We start from the raw sequence: 22,953 nt of genomic DNA, 5'->3' as shown, positions 1-22,953 counted from the left end.
ATAGACCGTATGATAAATAACTAAAGTGCCTTATGAAACCAAGACGCAGAATTTCATGTCTACCAAAGTAAGCCTGGAGAAAAGCCCTGTCAAACACATAATTTCATATCATATTAACGCGTGTCTGCCATCCTGTGGTTGAATTGTGTTACTGCACCCACGGCCAGGGCCACAGGCACCGTTACATAAAAGGCCACTTTTGTTTGGACAAAATCCAATATCAAAGAAATGTCTTCTGTCTTATCAAAATATAATTGAGTGTCCAACTGTAACATTTTTATTGGTTTGTTTTGAGTTGATTTGTTAAAAAAAAATTACCAACTTAAAGTTCACATATAGGCTACTCCAAAACCCAAACTCTTATAAGCCCTTTCACACTGGGCACAAACGTCAATTCAACGTCTATTCCACGTTGGTTCAACGTAGTTTTATTGAAATGACGTGGAAACAACGTTGATTCAACCAGTGTGTGACCAGTGGGTTTCTTCCCTCATCCTGCCAACTGAAGAGGCATATTTTTTTAAATCATAGCCCAAAGCTGTTTTATTAAATTATTCCAATTGACATTGTCACTCAACTTGTTCAAAACAAAATCTAAATAATGATTTGATGTTTCTGTATCATTATGGACTATGAAGAACACCCAGCCAAAAACACCCAATTCTGCCTATAGTAATTTGATAGATAGGACCTTTATTTGAATCTAAGTTTCTCTGGAGACATAATAACAAGTTGTCCATACCACCAGAGGGTGGACAGGGACCTGTATCAGTGATTTTGACCAGATAGAGACAAATCATCTGCAGAGACATAGCTTCCCATGTATTCGCCTAAGATTGTACTTTTCTATACCATGTATCTTATGATGGACAAAACACAAAATTACCTTATTTTTGTGCGTATAACAATCTGCCAGTGGTATACATTCTAATAACTGCAATACAGACATTAGATTCACTCTGAATATACACAGAGAGCTGTATTGGTATGCACTTCCAAAGAGTAATTATTCCAGGGCAAATCTAAAAAAGTTTTCATTTGAATCAACGTTTTCTCTCGAGACATAATTTTAAGTTGTACATATCCTCAGAGGGTGGAGGGGGGCCTGTTCGATCGACAGATATCCTGCAGAAATGGAGCACCTGTACTCACCTATGGTTATAAATTGTTATAACTAGGTATGGCCGTGTACAAAATCAGAATTACCATAGATATGTGCTGAGTTGAGGTCAGAAAAGCTCATAAAAGTCTGTCGGTGGTATACATACTTGGTACAACTGTAATAGATAAACCAGCAGCTGCCCTCTGAATGTACACATGGTGCTATGTAATTATTCTGCGGAAAATGTTATATGAATGCCAGAATTCCTGAAATATCCTCCAGTATTTTGTATGTGCAACTTGTTATTGTATTTGGGTTGCTATAACATGTAATTTGAAATGACTTTTGGGCATGCTTTTTGAAGCCTCCTGCAATAAGCACTGCCACTCCCATTATTTCCGGAGCAGAAATGCTAATGATGGTGTACCGGCCCTATAAATGGCATTCATTTTTACCACATAAATAAGACAAAATTCATATTTACTTCAAAATTCTAAAAACGAATCATACTACAATCAAATGATTGTAAATCAGCTTTTTATTACCAGTGTGCATTGTACTTCGGGAAAAAATGCTGCACATATTTAAGGCAAAGATTGACATTTTAGTTTGACAGCAGATATGCAAATCAACTTTTTTCATATGTAACATTGTTTACATGTCTAATGACATTTTGATAAGAATTAAGTTAATATTTTGCTGTGCTGTTGTGTTTTTACAATGGTTTCTTCTTGGGGTCAAAATGACCCCAGTTGGTAATCCATGTATGTAAAATATGTTAGTAGTATGAGCATTAATATGAATGTTGAACCATTTGTTTGACATCATTTGCTTTCCTAATGTATCTGTTATATGTAGGCTATGCAACTAGTTCTAGTTCTTTCCCTTGTCCTTAAACTTCGGCTCTGATAACTAATTCATACATGAAAGCAGCACTTCTTCATAGCTACACTGTTAAAATAGAACGACTCAAATCACCATCATTGTGTAGTTAAACAATGAAAAGTAGCTTTCCATGTGAAGCTGGATGAGAGAATGCTAAGAGTGTGCAAAGCTGTCATCAAGGCAAAGGTTGGCTACTTTGAAGAATTTCAAATATAAAGTATATTTTGATTTGTTAAACACGTTTATTTGGTTACTACATGATTCTATATGTGTTATTTCATAGTTTTGATGTCTTCACTATTATTCTACAATGTAGAAAATAGTACAAATAAAGAAAAACCTTTAATGAGTAGGTGTGTCCAAACTTTTGACTGGTACTGTAAGTGTTATGATACACTGAATGTGTTTCAAAACCGAATGGAAGTACTCTGAGCCTCCCAAAGTTGTTCGTCAATCTGAATAATTGTGTTTGTGAAAACACTTTCTGGTGTTTCAGTGCAAAGGCAGAATCCAAACAAACATGTTTTGGCAGTCTGTGTCGCTCATATAATCAAATATTTTTAAATTGCAAATGGTTTATAGCAGAAATATTGATTGATTATAAATATTGATTGAATTTTCAGTCAATATTTTGAAGAATTGAATACTTTTGCTAGGCACTAATTATAGGCTAAAGTTGCCAGGCAACTTTGGATTGTAAATAATGTTACAATCAAACATTTTAGGGCTATGTAAGTTATAGCAGAGGTAAAATGTATAAAGTGCACTGTCATCACTGGTATTCACGTGAGAACATGGATGTGAACTCAGGATTCTTGCTTGTTAAAACACTGACTTAGTCCACTCAGCCAGTCTTCATGAATAAACTGTTGTGCTGATCCACCCTTGTTACACTGATCAAATGGGGCTAGATTCAAACATGACTTAACATGGACTCAAGATAACATTTACTACAGTCATTATTTGTTAAATTCCACGTTAAATCAACTTACCTCAGGTCTGATCAGAGCCTAGGGAGAATGTTTTTTTGTGTGAAATTCCACCTTTATTGTTTCATACCTTCATATCAGAAGACAAATGTTTAGATTAAAGGCAAAATGTGAACCTCAACCATTGTGCTTGTGTACTTTTCTGAATTCCCCCAGTTTCAGGCATAGTGGTGGAGAAGGGGCATTCATGGGCAGGTGTGCCTGCCTCTTGCAAACTCTATGGTCAATTGTAAAAAAAAAAAAAAAAACAGGCACCTCCCCTGGACGGAAGTGGCTGGACACCTGATGGAAAAATGGTGTCCCTTGACAGGGTAAGAACAAGACGTATGTCAGGAGGACTGCAGTATTATCATAAGGATACTTGGAATACAGAGGAGGAATGAAGGGAAAAGGGGAGAAAGAGGAGGTTGAAGAGAGAGGGAGGAAGAGGGTGAGCTGGAATCGGTTAAAAATTGTGGGAAAAGAGATGGTTTGTTAAAGAAGAATGGTGTGGTGAAATTCTCGGAGCCCGAGGCTTGCACCGAGGGTCAGGATAAAGATGAGTCTGTGATGGTAAGAGTGTCACGCCCTGACCTTAGTATTCTTTTTTTTCTTTATTATTTTGGTTAGGTCAGGGTGTGACATGGGTGATATGTGTGTTTTTGTCTCATCTAGGGTGTTTGTACTATCTAGGTTTTTTTGTAGATTTATGTGGTTGTTTCCATCTAGGTGTTTATGTCGGTCTATGGTTGCCTAGATTGGTTCTCAATTAGAGGCAGGTGTTTGTCATTGTCTCTGATTGGGAACCATATTTAGGCAGCCATATTCTTTGGGTATTTTGTGGGTGATTGTTTCCTGTGTCAGTGTTCGTGACACACGGGACTGTTTCCATTTCACTTTGTTATTTTGTATTTGTGTCATGTTCAGTCTTTTCTATTAAAACATGGACACTTACCATGCTGCGTATTGGTCCGATCCTTGCTACACCTCTTCAGACGAAGAGGAGGAATTCCATTACAGAATCACCCACCAACAGAGGACCAAGCGGCGTGGTAACGGGCAGCAACAGCATCAGCATCGAACACAAGACTCATGGACTTGGGAGGAAATTCTAGACGGGAGAGGACTCTGGGCACAGCCATGGGAATATCGCCGCCCCGAAGCAGAGCTGGAGGCAGCGAAGGCAGAGAGGCATTGGTATGGGGGGGCACACAGGGAGTGTGGCGAAGCCAGGTAGGAGACCTGCGCCAACTTCCTGTGCTTACCGGAAAGCGAGAGGGACCAGGCAGGCACCGTGTTATGCGGTGGAGCGCACAGTTTCCCCAGTGCGTGTGCATAGCCCAGTGCGGTACATTCCAGCTCCGCGTATCGGCCGGGCTAGAGTGGGCATCGAGCCAGGTGCCATGAAGCCAGCTTTACGTATCTGGTTTCCAGTGCGTCTCCTCGGGCCGGCGTACATGGTGATATATGCTGAGGCGTGATCCTGAGAGTGGCGTGAGTAGGATATCTGTACCAGTTCAAGTGATATACAAGTGATATTACAGTGCATTCTGAAAGTATTCAGACCCCTTGACTTTTTCCAAATGTTGTTATGTTACAGCCTTATTCTATAAATATATATATATTTCATCAATCTACACAAAATACCCCATAATGACAAAAAACAGTTAAATCTATATTTGTTTTTGCTAAAATATCATATATTCAGACCCTTTACTCAGTACTTTGTTGAAGCAACTTTGCCAGCAATTACAGCCTTAAGTCTTCTTGGATATAACTCTACAAGCTTGGCACACCTGTACTTGGTGAGTTTCTCCCATTCTTCTCTACAGACCCTCTCAAGCTCTGTCAGGTTGGATGGGGAGCGTCGCTGCACAGCTATTTTCTGGTCTCTGTTCGATTGGGTTCAAGTCCGGGCTCTGGCTGGGCCACTCAAGGACATTCAGAGACTTGTCCTGAAGCCACTCCTGCGTTGTCTTGGCTGTATGCTTAGGGTCAGTGTCCAGTTGGATGGTGAACCTTTGCTCCAGTTTGAGGTCTTGAGTGCTCTGGAGCAGGTTTTCATCAAGGATCTCTCTGTACTTTGCTCTGTTCATCTTTCCCTCGATCCTGACTAGTCTCCCAGTCCCTGCAACTGAAAAACATTCCCACAGCATGATGCAGCCACCACCATGCTTCACCGTAGGGATGGTGCAAGGTTTCCTCCAGATGTGACGCTTGGCATTTAGGCCAAAGAGTTCAATCTTGGTTTCATCAGACCAGGGATTCTTGTTTTTCATGGTCAGAGTCCTTTAGGTGCCTTTTGGCAAACTCCAAGCGGGCTGTCATGTGCCTTTTACTGAGGAGTGGCTTTCATCTGACCACTCTACCATAAAGGCCTGATTGGTGGAGTACTGCAGAGATGGTTTTCCTTCTGGAAGGTGTTCCCATTTCCACAGAGGAACTCTGGAGCTCTGTCAGAATGACCATCGGGTTCTTGGTCACCTCCCTGACAAAGGTCCTTCTCCCCTGATTGCTCAGTTTGGCCAGGCTGCCAGCTCTAGAAAGAGTCTTGGTGGTTCCAAACTTATTCTATTTAAGAGTGATGGAGGCCACTGTGTTCTTGGGGAACGTCAATGCTGCAGACATTTTTTGGTACCCTTCCCAAGATCTCCGCCTCAACACAATCCTGTCTCAGAGCTCTATGGACAACTGTGGGACCTTATATAGACAGATGTGTGCCTTTGCAAATCATGACGAATCAATTGAATTTACCACAGGTGGACTCCAATCAAGTTGTAGAAACATCTCAATCTGAGCTCAATTTCAAGTCTCATAGCAAAGGGTCTGAATATTTATGTAAATGCATATTTCTGTTTTGTATTTTCAATACATTTGCAAAAATGTCTAAACCTGTTTTTGCTTTGTCATTATGGGGTATTGTGTGTAGATTGAGGAGGGAAAAAATATGTAATACATTTTAGAATAAGGCTGTAACGTAACAAAGTGTCTCGGGGTCTGAATACTTTCCGAATGCAATGTATGCTTCAGTAAGAATTGATTTTTTTTTAGCATTTATAGCAATGGTTGTCAACTGTACTGGAGGGATGTTTTTTACTATTTTAAAGCTTATTTCCTGCAATTCTATGTATTTTGATATGGCTTAGGCTAATGAGCAGGGTGGAAAATTAAAACCACAGGTCAGGTGTATTTAGGATGCTTTGAACATTAAATTAACACTCAGAATATGTTGACTTTGTCACTTGAAATTTCATCCCCCAAAAAAACAAGTATGCTAATATCATTTTTTACATATTTTGGGGGGTGATTTGATACTTTTTTCAGAATCTCGGGTGGAAATTTGTAGGCAACACGTGCCAGGAAGTGGCACCACTACAGTAAGAATGGAAGAAAATCCTGCTCTCCAGGAGGGTTGGCCAGCTCTGATCTGTTTCCCAAGTGCTGAGTGTTTGAAAATGTTCTTCTTATAACAATTCATTTCTCAAAATCACCCAAACTTCAAGAAAAATCGAATGAATATCAATCATTCTGGTGGGTTATGCCTACCAGTTGAAGATCCTTGCCATCTTACTCTACGTAGACAAAATATGATGCATTTATGAGTTGTGTCCCCCTACCATATCTGCCTAGCATGTTCACAATACTAAAATGTCAAACATAATATTTGAGTCCTGGAGCATTTTATCCAATGCTTATTTGAAAAATGCATAGCTTCATATGATTCATTTTCAAAGACACAAGTATTACACTGTCAAAATTGTGAAGAAGCTAAATAATAAAATGCATGTAGGAAATAATAATTACCCTATATTTTAACCCAATGTTAAGAATGAGAATTGTCCAACTGATCAGGTAAATAGATAATAAAATATCCTGATGACTAGACTACATCCTAAACAATATATTTGTCTATTTATTTTCCAACCTCTAGAATCAAACGTACACTTGGGTTCACTTCACAATCTGTTGGACATAATTATTTTCATAGTCACAAATCAGGTCACCCTGCAAAACTTCCCTGCTAAAACATACTGTAGGTCTGTTTGCTGCCTTTTCATTGTCACAGTCTAAAAGCCCATCTCGAAACGAGGGGACTAATGTAAATGTGTATTAAATCGACTTTAGTACATGCTGTCAAAAGGCTGCATTCTGCAATAGGGACGGAAGTTACAGCAACCTCATTTTGTTGACAACATTGTACATAAAACAGCACTGGCGTGCTGCTCTTTTTGCAGTTTTATAAACTCAGCAGAGAACGTTTTCATTGTCTCCATTAAACTCTACTCTAATCGTGAGGGGCGTTTCTTTAAAACATGTATCCAATACCCATGAGCCCTCACATAACTTGACCAATCATATGCTTCAATGTGCCGCGGTTCACAGTTTAAAAACAAATATATATATATATATTTTTTATTAACGCCGCGGTTCACAGTGCAGTGGCAAAACAGGACAAAAAATGATAGAGGTTCCACTCGTGATTTTACAGGAAAGGTTCACCAATTTTTTTATGTTATATTGTTTTTGTGCATCTCTGAGGGATGTTCTATCCCTGTGTCATTTAATGGTTTGAAGTGTGGTTGAGTTTCCCATGCCAATAAAGCCCCTTGAATTGATATTAGAAAGAAGATATGAAACCAATGAAGGATTTATGTAACGCCACACCCAGGAGACTGTCGACCAATCGCGTTCACGTTGTCATGCTGCGTCACGCGATTCTTTCTCAAAGTCGGTGTCTATGTCGAGAAATGTGCCTCTTTTCTAGAAAGTACGTAATTTTGAGATTTCAAAGCAATACGATATTACAAAGAGCAAGTTAATTATCTCACATCTCGGAAAATATGTGTAATCTTGTACTTGTTGTTGACGAAATTCGTGCTAATCTTGGGTTTTGAGCTAGCGCCCAATAGACTTCCATTCAATCCTAGCAGGACCGCTCCTTGTCTCAGAATCGCCCAGAATGCTCCGCGCGGGCCATTGACGTAGCATGGGCAACGTTTCCCATTGCCTCAAGTATATATATTGTAACGACCCTGGGTTTATACATTTCCAAGCTTATAAACCCAGGGTCGTTACAATATATATATTTATGCCTTTGTGAATGTAAGACTTTCTCACTCTGAGGCATATACAGGTTGAACATGGTGAGACGCCTAAGTTGATATTGCAGGATGTTTAGACGATTGAACAGCTAACTAACTAACTTTTAAATGTGTATTATTGATTTTTTTTTACTATGAACACAACAAAAACAGAAATATACAAACAAGAGTACATAAACTTAACAAGACAGGGGTATTACATATCAAGATAAATGTTACATTTGTTAAATACTTTTATGGTACGTAATTGTGTTTTGTTTTTACATTTACTGATAGAATTTAAATATCATTTTGAAATTATCTTAAATCATGTGAAGAGTTCTCTGCCCATTTCCTTTTATGGATAAATAATCTTCCACGAAAGATAAACAAATTAACAATGAAAGTTAAGTCGGGGTCCATATAAATTGGGTCTTTGGTATTAGTGTGTAGTTACGTTGTCTAGCTAGCTACATAGCCAGCCCATAGAGAGAGCATTGCAATGTGTATTTTGTAGTTGACTTGAGCTGCAACGATTTCCACAATGATTTTCCATGTTGCTACCAACCTTATTATAACGTCAAAATGAAACATTTGTTCAAAAAATATTGTTCTCACATATTAGTGTTATTTAACACTAATTTAAAGGAATTAGTGGTTTTGGATGGATTTTTCCTTTACATTTCTGGTGCAGATACTAGGATTTCAAAACGATTTGGGCGCAGTTGAAAAACTAAAACACTGGATTAATTAAAAAAATAAAACCAGTACTTTAAAAATAAAACCAGTACTTTTTGATGCGTGAGACATGAGGTGTGGTGTGTCAACGTGAGAAGAGTGTCAAATGCGTGTGTCTTATTGCCTATGTGAGAATTAGCAGCGCTGACATTTGATAACCAAATTATGCATTTATTTAGTATCATTATTGTTTGAGATTATTGGCTATTTCTCTCTCCCTGTAGAAAATCAGACATGCATACATACATGCATACTACGTTACCCCCTGCTGGCCAATCCTAACCAAAGCCGACCAGGATCACAGGCTAATGTCAATGGTCAATCATATCATCTAACTCAACTGTACTGTGATTTATATTAATATGAACAATCTTCCATGCCATGTACCATCATCTGAAAATAAAGGCTTAGGTCAGGCATTAGCATAATGGATGACTGGTGGATCACATCTTGGCCATATTCTGTTATCTCCACCCGGCACAGCCAGAAGAGGACTGGCCACCCCACATAGCCTGGTTCCTCTCTAGGTTTCTTCCTAGGTTTTGGCCTTTCTAGGGAGTTTTTCCTAGCCACCGTGCTTCTACACCTGCATTGCTTGCTGTTTGGTGTTTTAGGCTGGGTTTCTGTACAGCACTTTGAGATATCAGCTGATGTACGAAGGGCTATATAAATACATTTGATTTTTTGATTTTGATTTAGCCATGGGCTGAGGTTTTGTATGAGTGCTACTGCTAACATTAACAGTCATTGCCTGTATTTTGTTCCATGAGTGTGTAAAATGTCACGTTTCTTATGATAAATACCTTATAGAGCTTTGAACTGCCTTTATCAATATACAAATGTTTGAATACTTTTTAATGTTTTGGAATTTGCAATAAAATATTGAAAAGTAATTTTGTACTCATTATCCCGGACAAATGTAATAATTTGTATTTTCACACGTATTTCTTTTCTCTTGTCCTTTGAGCATAATATTGTACATTTGACCTTTTGGAATTAACAATGAGTTTATAAACACACCATATACTGTAAGGGCAGGGAACATACAATAAGAGGAAACTCCCATTTACAGTTTTTTGGAAACTCCATAAGGGATCTAATTTGGCGTGAAACAGGATTTGAAATACAATCATGGTGTTTATGAGATTTAGAGAGGAAACCACACCAAAGGAGTAGGGATCCAATTCGGCTACACAGGACTAATAGTGTTTCCAAGCATTTCCGGGTTAGGGCTCCCAGTCTCTGGCAAGGGGTTATGACACTGACACTTACACTTACAGTGGGGCAAAAAAGTAGTTAGTCAGCCACCAATTGTGCAAGTTCTCCCACTTAAAAAGATGAGAGAGGCCTGTAACTTTCATCATAGGTACACTTCAACTATGACAGACAAAATGAGAAAAAAAATCCAGAAAATCACATTGTAGGATATTTTAGGAATTTATTTGCAAATTATGGTGTTACAACACACCATGTCATGTTTCAGAACACCTCAAGATTAATGTTTCAGAACACCTTAAATCTGTCCCAATACCCTCACAACAATGTGTTTCAATACTCCAGCCAAGTTAAGGTTTCGTCTCCTTTCAAGGTGGTGGCAGCTCATTTGCCACTAGTTTGTGTAACAAAACACTTTCTTTTTTACAATGTACATTAAATTCAGTGGATGTATTCTGCTTCATGTTTGACAACATCTGTGTGAGATATGAGATAAAGATATGTCACTCTCGGCCTGACTAATACAGCTATGCTCTGTGGCCACAATAACCTGAAGTTCTGTTTTCTCCGGATGGCGTGTTTGCACAGCTGCATGCACTGCTACATGAAACCAGGCCCACCTCAGACATTTACTGTTCCTTTTAATGTTTGTGAAACCAAAAAGGGTTGCCGTTTGCTTGACATGTGCATGTCATACTTTGTAAAGAACTGAAGGAGGGAGTACCTTGAACAGCTTTAAATAGGATGAAGAGTTTCCCTGACAATGTGACCAGACAAAACACTACAGGTACCACAGATTGACACAGGAGGGTGGAAATAATGGTAGACAATAAACAGACCGTTAAATTAGTTATTGGGGTGGTGTATTGATTTGGTATCACGAACAATCCCACTGCCATCCGCTGTGGGTGTATCAGTGCTGTGCTTTGGTGTGTAGCTTGAGCTGTGCACAGGTTGAATCGTCAGCCACACACAGTCCACGTGGACGCTACAGTAGACTACACACCAGCACAGATGCAGCTTGCTCCATTGTCTCAGATTACAAATGAGAAATGCCTCCCGATGCCAATGCATCCATAATTTCAGAAGACGAATGTGCAGAGAAACATTTCTTAAAACACCTTGATATATGAGGTGGCTTCACTTCTTCTGAATGAACTGAGAAGCAAAGTTGCAATGCACCATCGATAACATCGACATATCTGATTACTTATCTCTGCGATAGGTGGCTTGGAGTTTTAGCATGTGGGTTGTGAAAGTGTGCTTTTGCAGGCTGCTAAAGCATATAATTTCCTGTTCTATAAGTTTGTTTTTCAATGTGGTTTGATATTTCAGTATAAAGTTCAAGCTGCATTACTACAAAAGTGAAATGGTGAATTATTCCATTTAACATCCTCTTTAACTGGAAATATGTGTGTCACGAACCAGCCAATGCAGAAATGTACCGTCAGCAGAATCAAGCCCCCTACACAGGTTGTAGACTCTCTGACCTGTGTCACGAACCAGCCAATACAGTAATTTACCGTCAGCAGAATCAAGCCCCCCACACAGGTTGTAGACTCTCTGACCTGTGTCACGAACTGGCTCAAAGTTCGTAACAAAAAGGGAGACAACGTGGAGATAAGGAATAACATAATATATTTATAAACTGAAGTAAACTAAATACAAATAACAATGGTGTGTGTCTGTAGTCAGTAATCAGTAGTGTAAGTGAGTGATTGGCGTGCATAAATGTGATAATGAGGGGTGTTGAACAGTGCCAACGCAAACAAACAAAACAGACACAAAAAGGCCACAACCAAAATCGTTCAGTGTGTCTGCATGGAGAGAGTCTCCTCAATGAATGGGGAAGAGGTGTATTTATCCTGGGACACACTCGAGCCCAGGTGTGTTCTTGGGTCATTAGCTGACGACCCTCTCGGCTCCGCACACTGACATCCTATTCAGCATTATGAGAACACAGTGACACGTTGGTAAGGATTTACTGAGCTGGGCTCGGGTCATTGATAAGTAATTGTCTCAACGCAGCCTTATACTGCTGTGAAAGGATCCAGGAACTCAAATGATTTGGGTGGATCCCATCCTCCTTATAAAACAAGCTTTTTTTACAGGATGGTCACTGTAGGGCCAAGAGTTTTTCAAAACGTTTTTCCTGATGAAACAGATAATTGGATCATGTGAAAAGAGTGCCCTATATATTCTCTGTAAGGTTAGTGTGGTGAGGGGTCTGAGGTTTTTTCTTGACAGGAAGTGAGACTATCTTGAACACATCCTGCTGCTACATCCTGTAGCAAGACACTAAAGAGTCATAGATTAGTTTCTAATGATATACAGTGCATTCGGAAAGTATTCAGACTGCCTTAAATAAAATATGAATATAAGGCCCCCCAGTTGACAGTGCATGTCAGAGCAAAAACCAAGCCATGAGGTCAAAGTAATTGTCCGTAGAGCTCCTAAATAGGATTGTGTCGAGGCACAGATCTGGGAAGGGTACCAAAACATTTCTGGAGCATTGAAGGTTCCCAAGAACACAGTGACCTCCATCATTCTTAAATGGAAGAAGTTTGGAACCACCAAGACTCTTCCTAGAGCTGGCCGCCAGGCCAAACTGAGCATTCGGGGAGACGGGCCTTGGTGAGCGAGGTGAGCAAGAACCTGATAGACATTCTGACAGTGCTCCAGAGTTCCTCTGTGAAGATGGAAGAACCTTCCAGAAGGACCACCATCTATAGAGCACCATGAGAAACAAGAATCTCTGGTCTGATGAAACCAAATTGAACTCTTTGGCCTGAATGCCAAGTATCACATCTGGAGGAAACCTGACACCATCCCTTCATAAAATATGGTGGTGGCAGCATCATGCTGTGGGGATGTTTTTCAACGGCAGGGACTGGGAAACTAGTCAGGATCGAGAGAAAGATGAACGGAGCAAAGTACAGAGAGATCTTTGATGAAAACCTGCTCCAGAGCTCTCAGGACCTCAGACTGGGGTGAAGGTTCACCTTCCAACAGGACAATGACCTTAAGCACACAGCCAAGACAACGCAGGAGTGGCTTCGGGACAAGTCTCTGAATGTTCTTGAGTGGCCCAGCCAGAATCTGTACTTGAACCTGATCAAACATCTCTAGAGAGACCTGAAAATGACTGTGCAGCGACGCTCCCCATCCAGCCTGACAAAGCTTGAGAGGAACTGCAGAAAAGAATGTGAGAAACTCTCAAGCTTGTAGTGTCATACCCAAGAAGACACTAGGCTGTAATCGCTGCCAAAGGTGCTTCAACAAAGTACTAAGTAAAGGGTCTGAATACTTATATAAATGTTTTTTATTTGTGATTAATTTGCAATATATATATAATATATATATATAATATATATGCAATATTATCTAAAAACCTGTTTTTACTTTGTCGTTATAGGGTATTGTATTGATGAGAGAAAAAAACAATTGAATCAATTTTAGAACAAGGCTATAATGTAACAAAATGTGGAAAAAGTGAAGGGGTCTGAATATTTTCCTAATTCCCTGTAGATTGAATACAAAACCTCCACTTGTTTTCTTGCTAACTAAAAACTCAGAGAGTGGATGGAATGGGAGTGGTTGTCTCCATAGGACTCCATAAGTGCACATAGCAGTTAACTGCAAGTTGTTTTTAAATGACGAACCAGATAAATTATACATATTTTTTGGTCATGAAAGGATAATAAACCTTCATCATTCATTATGTTTGACTACTCCTCATCAGATGAAGAGGATCGTTACAATAACCTGAAGTTGAGTAAACCTAGACCCCCCCCAAGACCTTTGGGTTGCTGGAGTGTGGTCATTTTACTTTTGTGACGTTTCCCTTTCCGTATCAAATTCAAAACTGAACTTTGAATCTTTTCCAAGTACCCTAATGGTGTGGGCAAATTAAAAGTAATGCAAGAAGTAATCATCTATTTTTCCAAAAGTATCTGTAATCTGATTACAATATTTATTGTCTTCACAACGCTTGTTTGTACTCCATAGACCTAGGAGCAGTACATCATAACCTCATATCGTCCCCAAAACAATGAAGTCAAGTGTCACGCCTTGGTCATTGTATCTTGTGTTTTTGTTATATGTTTCGGTAGGCCAGGGTGTGACATGGGTTTATATGTTGTATTTCGTATTGGGGTTTGTATTAATTGGGAGTGTGTATTATTAGGGGTGTGACCGCCTGTGCCTCTATTGCGGAGTTGCTGGACTGTTAATTCATGTCTAGTTAGGCTTGGCTGCCTGAGGCCTCGTTGTCTCGGATTGGGAACCGTATTTAGGCAGCCTGAGTGCGCGTTGTATTTCGTGGGTGATTGTACCTGTCTCTGTGTTAGTCACCAGATAGGCTGTAATTAGTTTCACTCGTTTGTTGTTTTCGTATTTTCAGTTATTTCATGTACCGTATTTTCTTAATTAAAAGTCATGAGTAACCTACACGCTGCATTTCGGTCTGACTCTCTCCAAACAACAGAGGAAGTTCATTACAGAATCACCCACCACCATTCACAGACCGAGCAGCGTGTGAACTGGCAGGATCTAAAGGAGGACGCTATGGACGGCAGAAGCAGGGATTATACGTGGGAAGAAATCGACAGGTGGGCGGCCGACCCAGAGCGAGTGCAGGAGCCCGCCTGGGATTCCCTACAGCAATGCGAAGAGGGCTATACACGTATGGAATCGAGAAGGAAAGCATTGCTATACAGAGCGAAAACTGAAGGTAACAGGGGAAAGCGCAGAGAGAGAGTGGCTGAGTCAGGAAACAGACCTGAGCCTACTCTCCCTGTTAATCGTGAAGAGCAGTTGCAATGGGAGAGAATGCATCATTTGGAGATTTGGACATGGGTGGAGGAATTAGACGGTCAAGGACCCTGGGAGCAGCCGTGTTGTCGGGAGAATATCGCCGTCCCAAGGAGGAAATAGAGGCAGCTAAAGCGGAGCAGGCGCATGTATGAGGAGGCAGCACGCGCGACGCGGTTGGAAACCAGAAAGTCACCGGTCCCCCGGGGAAAAATATTAGGGGGGGGCTAAAAGGGAGAATAGTTATGCCAGGTAGGAAACCTGTTCGCATACTCCCTGTGCTCACCGTTGGGCTAGAGAGACCGGGCAGGCACCGTGTTATGCTATGGAGCGCACGGTGTTTCCAGTGCGGGTGCAGAGCCAGTTGGGACACATACCAGCCCTTCCTATTGGCTGGGCTAGAGTGGGCATCGAGCCAGGTAAGCTTGGGCAGGCTCGGTGCTCTAGAGCTGCAGTGCGTCCTGCACGGGTCTATCCAGAGCCACCTCTACGTGCACACCAGTCCTCCGGTAGCAGCTCCCCGCACCAGGCTTCCTGTGCGTGTCCTCTGCGCCAGTACCACCAGTTCCAGCACCACGCACCAGGCCTCCAGTGCGCCTCGCCTGTTCAGCGCAGCCAGTGCTTTTCTCCCCTCCTGCGCTGCCGGAGTCTCCCGCTTGTTTAGCGCAACCAGAGCTGTTCTCTTCTCCTGCGCTATCGGAGTCTCCCGCCTGAATCTTTTAGCTAACAGCCAGAGCCTTTCTCCTGTAATCTGATTCTTGCGCTGCCGGAGTCTCCTGTCTGTCCAGCGCCACCAGTGCTCCCAGTCGGCCCAGCGCGTCCAGTGCGCATCGCCTGTTCAGCGCAACCAGAGCTTTTCTCCTCTCCTGCACTGTTGGAGTCTCCCGCCTGTTCAGCTCAGCCAGAGCCTTTCTCCTCTCCTGCGCTGCTGGAGTCTCCTGTCTGCCCAGCGCCGCCAGTCGGCCCAGCAGGAAACAGTACCTGAGCCTACTCTCCCACCAGTCTGCCAGGATCCACCAGAAGTGCCAGTCTGCCAGAATCCGCTAGAAGTGCCAGTCTGCCAAGATCTTCTAGATCGGCCAGACAACCTGAATCATCCAGGTCCACCAGCCAGCCAGGATTTACCGGAGCCTACTACCTGCCTGAGCTTCCTCTCAGTACTGAGCTTCCTTTCAGTACTAGGCTTCCTCTCTGTACTGGGCTCCCTCTCAGTACCGGGCTTCCCCTCAGTACTGGGCTGCTTCGGTCCCGGGCTGCCCCTCTGTCCCGGGCTGCCCCCCTGTCCTGAGCTGCCCTGCTGTCCTGAGCTGCCCCTCTATCCTGAGCTGTCCCTCTATCCTGAGTTGCCCCTCTATCCTGAGCTGCCCCTCTGTCCCGAGCTGCCCCTCTGTCCCGAGCTGCCCCTCTGTCCCGAGCTGCCCCTCTGTCCCGAGCTGCCCCTCTGTCCCGAGCTGCCCCTCGGTCCCGAGCTGCCCCTCGGTCCCGAGCTGCCCCTCGGTCCCGAGCTGCCCCTCAGTTATGTGGGGATCAGGGTGAGGACTATTAGGCCATGGTCGGTGGAGAAGGTGGATTATCCTAGGACGTGAAGGGGAGGAACTAGGACATTTATGGAGTGGGGTCCATGTCCCGAGCCAGAACCGCCACCATGGACAGACGCCCACCCGTACCCTCCCTATGCTCTTGAGGTGCGTCCCGGAGTCCGCACCTTAGGGGGAGGGGTTCTGTCACGCCTTGGTCATTGTATCTTGTGTTTTTGTTATATGTTTGGGTAGGCCAGGGTGTGACATGGGTTTATATGTTGTATTTCGTATTGGGGTTTGTATTAATTGGGAGTGTGTATTATTAGGCTTGGCTGCCTGAGGCGATTCCTAATTGGAGTCAGCTGATTCTCGTTGTCTCGGATTGGGAACCGTATTTAGGCAGCCTGAGTGCGCGTTGTATTTCGTGGGTGATTGTACCTGTCTCTGTGTTAGTCACCAGATAGGCTGTAATTAGTTTCACTCGTTTGTTGTTTTCATATTTTCAGTTATTTCATGTACCGTATTTTCTTCATTAAAAGTCATGAGTAACCTACACGCTGCATTTCGGTCTGACTCTCTCCAAACAACAGACGAAGTTCATTACATCAAGACAATGTTGGTTTTTCTTTCAAATATTAATCCTCCTCATCTATCTAGAGATCAACGTCATGACAGGGCCCTCAGAACAGCCTGTCTCATTTTCACTTCGCTGAAAGCTTTGCGATTGAGGAAGCAACATCAGCTGTCTTAACAGGGATGATTTGATGGTTGACTCACGTCACATCTCAGTATTTCCTTGATGGGACAGGGTTCTGTCAAAAGCACTGCTCATGCACAGGAACTCATTCATTTCAGTCTGAGACTGAGTGGAGCAGAGGGCAGAGCAGCTACCCATGTAAGTTCTTGTTTTCTGGTTGTAATAACATGGCTTGATAGTTTATCCAGACTTCAATCAACACAGCATAATATAACAAATATTGCAACTTTCATACAGTTTGTTTGTTTCATTTGATTATACTTTTTCTTACATTGAAAGAAAAAAATTGTATGCATGGTGTTTATAAAACACGGTCTTTGAAATATATGGGTTTTAATTAAACTTTTGCCTTTCTTTAGATGATTGATCAGCATGTGTCGTCCGTGTGACTCAGCTTGTGTCTCGGCCTTTGGGACTAGATCGAATACCACCGTTAGTGGGCCGATGATGGAACTAGGAGTTAACACCAGTGGGGTTGATGTAAACGGCAACTGTGAGATCCATGACGGCATCCTGTCTCCTGCCTTACCCATTCTCTACTCAATAATCTGCTTCTTCGGCCTGGTCAGCAACACCATGACCATATTTGTGTTCTTCCTGAAGAAGCACTCCAACTCATCTATGGCTGTGTACCTGAGACACCTGGCCATAGCTGACTTCCTGTTGGTGCTGTGTCTGCCTATGCGGGTCTATTACCACAACAGCCAGGGCCCCTTCTACATCTGCAAGGTGCTGGGCATCTTCTTCTACGTCAACATGTATGCCAGCATCCTGTTCCTCAGCCTGATCAGTCTGGATCGCTACCTGAAGATCATCAAGCCTGTGTGGGTCCTGAGAATCCACAGGGTGCGGTGGAGCCACCGGGCGTCCTTCTCGGTGTGGGCAAGCCTGATCCTGGGCATGTCTCTGTTCTTCCTCAGGAATGACAGGCAGCAACCCTGTGACAAGATCTGCTTCCACTTCCACCATAAGGGTCTCCTGGGGGGCCTGGCCAACCTCACCATGGTGGCCTTCTTCTGTGCCACCTTCATCCTCTTCCTCTGCTTCTACGCCAGCATAACCACCAAGGTGAGGACTATGTCCTTAGGGAACCTGGACCCCAAGGCCCAGCGGAAGAAGAGCAGGGTGGTCCGGAAGACTTTTGTGGTGCCGGTGATCTTCACACTGTGCTTCCTGCCATACCACCTGGTGCGAGTGCCCTACGTCCTGGCCCAAATGGATCTGATTCAGGCCCTGAACAGTAAGCAGATTCTTCACATCCTCAATGAACTCACTCTGCTCCTGTCTTCCCTCAACAGCTGTCTGGACCCCATAATCTACTACTTCCTGTCTTGCACCTATAGGAGGACTATCCTCTGTGCCCTGCAGGGGCAGTTTAAGACCATGTATGCTGTTAACAGTAGACACAACAGTAGACGCATCAGTATTAATCAATCTTTTACAGAGATATAGAGCCATCTAAGGCAGGGAGTTTTTAACATTTTGCACAATGGGGTTAAAAATCTATTTAGATTAGTAACTGAGAAATTATTTATAATGTACAATACATGTTAATCCTGTTGATACTATTGACTCTATAAAATAAAGTATAGAAGAGTATTATTGAATGTACATTATGAAATATTAATATATATATATATATGAACCATTGTTATCAAGTTCTTACTGGCCTTTGTAGATATAATTGTTGGTCCAGTAAGAATGGTGTTTGTATAAGTATCTGTACAGTCTGTTATTTGAGTATATTACTCACACTTATGGTGACCTTAGGTTGTCATGGTTAAAAGGGCATTATAAACCAGGTGGTTCGAGCCCTGACTGGTGATGCTGATTGGCTGAAAGCCGTGGTATGCCACGGATATGTCCCCAAAAAAAGGTTTATTGTCACAACCTCTGTCTGAAAACGTATGAATTTGATGAACTACTAACAAAAGCTGTAATGGCCATGTTGTGTCAGTCTTGTACACTTTGTAAAATATGTTTTTCTGCCATGAGATCAATAAATGTATATTTCCACACAATAGAGCCTTGAAGTTTATTTATGTGGATATTTGCCTTTTACAGTTGCAAAAGTTAAGTACTGATTCAGTTCACCAAAGTTCATTTCATTTGATGTTCATGAGGGATTGTCTCATAACACCGACTTTTATTTTCTTGCTTTCAAAACATTTCTATCAAATGTATATTAAATGATAATAGAGTACTGATCAATTTAAGTAAGCATGCGAGTATGTATAGAAGAGGCAGCATATTATCAAACTTTTAAGTAGTCTAATCCAATCACTGTCAGGATTCACTCAGTTATTCAGTAATTTATCAAATAAATTATGGGTTGAATTATTTAGTTTTATCACCTACTGCACAAAAACAGGCTGGGCTTCGACTAACAGCATAGATTGATCACAGAGACGCGGAGGAGCAGAGGAAAGAGTGAAATACCTGTTGTTCAAAGCCAGAAGCTCACTTTGATGATATCACTGTCACTGGTGGATGATCAGCAGCCTTTCATGAAAGAGAACAAAGCCATTTCCAGTCTTTATCTTGGATAAATACTGTTTGGTGCGTATTTAGGCTTATTGCATTTGGATGAGTTGACCTTGCCGTACAATACCTGAAGTAACAATGTCCATTGTCATGCAGGTGAATGAGGACCCAAAAGCGACTTGGCGAAAACAGAGTCTTTAATCCAGTAAAGTAAATCTACAATCATAAAACATAATTCCACTCGTAATGACGAGAACAGACTGGAGACTCGATCAAGAACTGCAGGTTGCCTCGGGAAGGCACTTGAACGTAGCAGACTCAGACACCTGCTCACCACGCAGCATCTGAGGGAAACACGACACGACAGGGCGATACACAGACACAGCACGGTGAACAATAGACAAGGATCCGACAGGGCAGAAACGGAAAACAAGGGGAGAAATAGGGACTCTAATCAGGGAAAAAGATAGGGAACAGGTGTGGGAAGACTAAATGATTGATTAGGGGAATAGGAACAGCTGGGAGCAGGAACGGAACGATAGAGAGAAGAGAGAGAGGAAGAGAGAGAGAAAAAGGGGAACGAACCTAAAAAAGACCAGCAGGGGAAAACGAACAGAGGGAAAAGCAAAATGACAAGACAATCTAAGACAAAACATGACAGTACCCCCCACTCACCGAGCGCCTCCTGGCGCACTCGAGGAGGAATCCTGGCGGCAACGGAGGAAATCATCAATAAGTGAACGGTCCAGCACGTCCCGAGACGGAACCCAACTCCTCTCCTCAGGACCGTAACCCTCCCAATCCACTAAGTATTGGTGACCCCGTCCCCGAGAACGCATGTCCATGATCCTACGTACCTTGTAAATAGGTGCGCTCTCGACAAGGACGGGAGGGGGGAGGGAAGACGAACGGGGGTGCGAAGAAAGGGCTTGACACAGGAGACATGGAAGACAGGATGGACGCGACGAAGATGTCGCGGAAGAAGCAGTCGCACAGCGACAGGATTGACGACCTGGGAGACACGGAACGGACCAATGAACCGCGGAGTCAACTTACGAGAAGCTGTCGTAAGAGGAAGGTTGCGAGTGGAAAGCCACACTCTCTGGCCGCAACAATACCTTGGACTCTTAATCCTACGTTTATTGGCGGCTCTCACAGTCTGTGCCCTGTAACGGCAAAGTGCAGACCTCACCCTCCTCCAGGTGCGCTCACAACGTTGGACAAACGCTTGAGCGGAGGGAACGCTGGACTCGGCAAGCTGGGATGAGAACAGAGGAGGCTGGTAACCCAGACTACTCTGAAACGGAGATAACCCGGTAGCAGACGAAGGAAGCGAGTTGTGAGCGTATTCTGCCCAGGGGAGCTGTTCTGCCCAAGACGCAGGGTTTCTGAAAGAAAGGCTGCGTAGTATGCGACCAATCGTCTGATTGGCCCTCTCTGCTTGACCGTTAGACTGGGGATGAAACCCGGAAGAGAGACTGACGGACGCACCAATCAAACGACAGAACTCCCTCCAAAACTGTGACGTGAATTGCGGGCCTCTGTCTGAAACGGCGTCTAACGGGAGGCCATGAATTCTGAACACATTCTCGATGATGATTTGTGCCGTCTCCTTAGCGGAAGGAAGTTTAGCGAGGGGAATGAAATGTGCCGCCTTAGAGAACCTATCGACAACCGTAAGAATCACAGTCTTCCCCGCAGACAAAGGCAGACCGGTAATGAAGTCTAGGGCGATGTGAGACCATGGTCGAGAAGGAATGGGGAGCGGTCTGAGACGACCGGCAGGAGGAGAGTTACCCGACTTAGTCTGCGCGCAGTCCGAACAAGCAGCCACGAAACGGCGCGTGTCACGCTCCTGAGTCGGCCACCAAAAGCGCTGGCGAATAGACGCAAGAGTGCCTCGAACACCGGGATGACCAGCTAACTTGGCAGAGTGAGCCCACTGAAGAACAGCCAGACGAGTGGAAACAGGAACGAAAAGGAGGTTACTAGGACAAGCGCGCGGCGACGCAGTGTGCGTGAGTGCTTGCTTAACCTGTCTTTCAATTCCCCAGACTGTCAACCCGACAACACGCCCATAAGGAAGAATCCCCTCGGGATCAGTAGAAGCCACAGAAGAACTAAACAGACGGGATAAGGCATCAGGCTTGGTGTTTTTGCTACCCGGACGGTAAGAAATCACAAACTCGAAACGAGCGAAAACAACGCCCAACGAGCTTGACGGGCATTAAGTCGTTTGGCAGAACGGATGTACTCAAGGTTCTTATGGTCTGTCCAAACGACAAAAGGAACGGTCGCCCCCTCCAACCACTGTCGCCATTCGCCTAGGGCTAAGCGGATGGCGAGCAGTTCGCGGTTACCCACATCATAGTTGCGTTCAGATGGCGACAGGCGATGAGAAAAATAAGCGCAAGGATGAACCTTATCGTCAGACTGGAAGCGCTGGGATAGAATGGCTCCCACGCCTACCTCTGAAGCGTCAACCTCGACAATGAATTGTCTAGTGACGTCAGGAGTAACGAGGATAGGAGCGGACGTAAAACGTTCTTTTAGAAGATCAAAAGCTCCCTGGGCGGAACCGGACCACTTAAAACACGTCTTGACAGAAGTAAGAGCTGTGAGAGGGGCAGCAACTTGACCGAAATTACGAATGAAACGGCGATAGAAATTAGCGAAACCTAGAAAGCGCTGCAACTCGACACGTGACCTTGGAACGGGCCAATCACTGACAGCTTGGACCTTAGCGGAATCCATCTGAATGCCTTCAGCGGAAATAACGGAACCGAGAAAAGTAACGGAGGAGACATGAAAAGAGCACTTCTCAGCCTTCACGTAGAGACAATTCTCTAAAAGGCGCTGTAGAACACGTCGAACGTGCTGAACATGAATCTCGAGTGACGGTGAAAAAATCAGGATATCGTCAAGATAGACAAAAACAAAGATGTTCAGCATGTCTCTCAGAACATCATTAACTAATGCCTGAAAAACAGCTGGCGCATTGGCGAGACCAAACGGCAGAACCCGGTACTCAAAATGCCCTAACGGAGTGTTAAACGCCGTTTTCCACTCGTCCCCCTCTCTGATGCGCACGAGATGGTAAGCGTTACGAAGGTCCAACTTAGTAAAGCACCTGGCTCCCTGCAGAATCTCGAAGGCTGATGACATAAGGGGAAGCGGATAACGATTCTTAACCGTTATGTCATTCAGCCCTCGATAATCCACGCAGGGGCGCAGAGTACCGTCCTTTTTCTTAACAAAAAAAGAACCCCGCCCCGGCCGGAGAGGAAGAAGGCACTATGGTACCGGCGTCAAGAGACACAGATAAATAATCCTCGAGAGCCTTACGTTCGGGAGCCGACAGAGAGTATTGTCATGTTTTGTCTTATTTTGT

General features: G+C 43.4%; 1 protein-coding gene across 1 annotated transcript; it reads left to right on the top strand.

Moving 5' to 3' along the window:
• The first annotated feature begins 17,135 nt into the window (after window positions 1-17,135).
• Window positions 17,136-19,070, top strand: LOC123993965 (P2Y purinoceptor 14-like). Its single transcript, XM_046296453.1, has 2 exons — window positions 17,136-17,216; window positions 17,438-19,070. The coding sequence occupies exon 2, from the start codon at window positions 17,451-17,453 to the stop codon at window positions 18,528-18,530; it is 1,080 nt and encodes a 359-aa protein (XP_046152409.1). The 5' UTR covers window positions 17,136-17,216; window positions 17,438-17,450; the 3' UTR covers window positions 18,531-19,070.
• Window positions 19,071-22,953: the final 3,883 nt, after the last annotated feature.

Source organism: Oncorhynchus gorbuscha, linkage group LG02 (genome assembly GCF_021184085.1).
Source record: "Oncorhynchus gorbuscha isolate QuinsamMale2020 ecotype Even-year linkage group LG02, OgorEven_v1.0, whole genome shotgun sequence".
Classification (NCBI taxonomy): domain Eukaryota; kingdom Metazoa; phylum Chordata; class Actinopteri; order Salmoniformes; family Salmonidae; genus Oncorhynchus; species Oncorhynchus gorbuscha.
Note: the sequence above shows the minus strand (reverse complement) of the source record. Positions and strands in the feature narration are given on the sequence as shown.

What these genes read in the sequence shown, in the direction of transcription:
- LOC123993965 (XM_046296453.1), top strand. Translation starts at nt 17,451, where the DNA reads ATGTGTCGTCCGTGTGACTCAGCTTGTGTCTCGGCCTTTGGGACTAGA.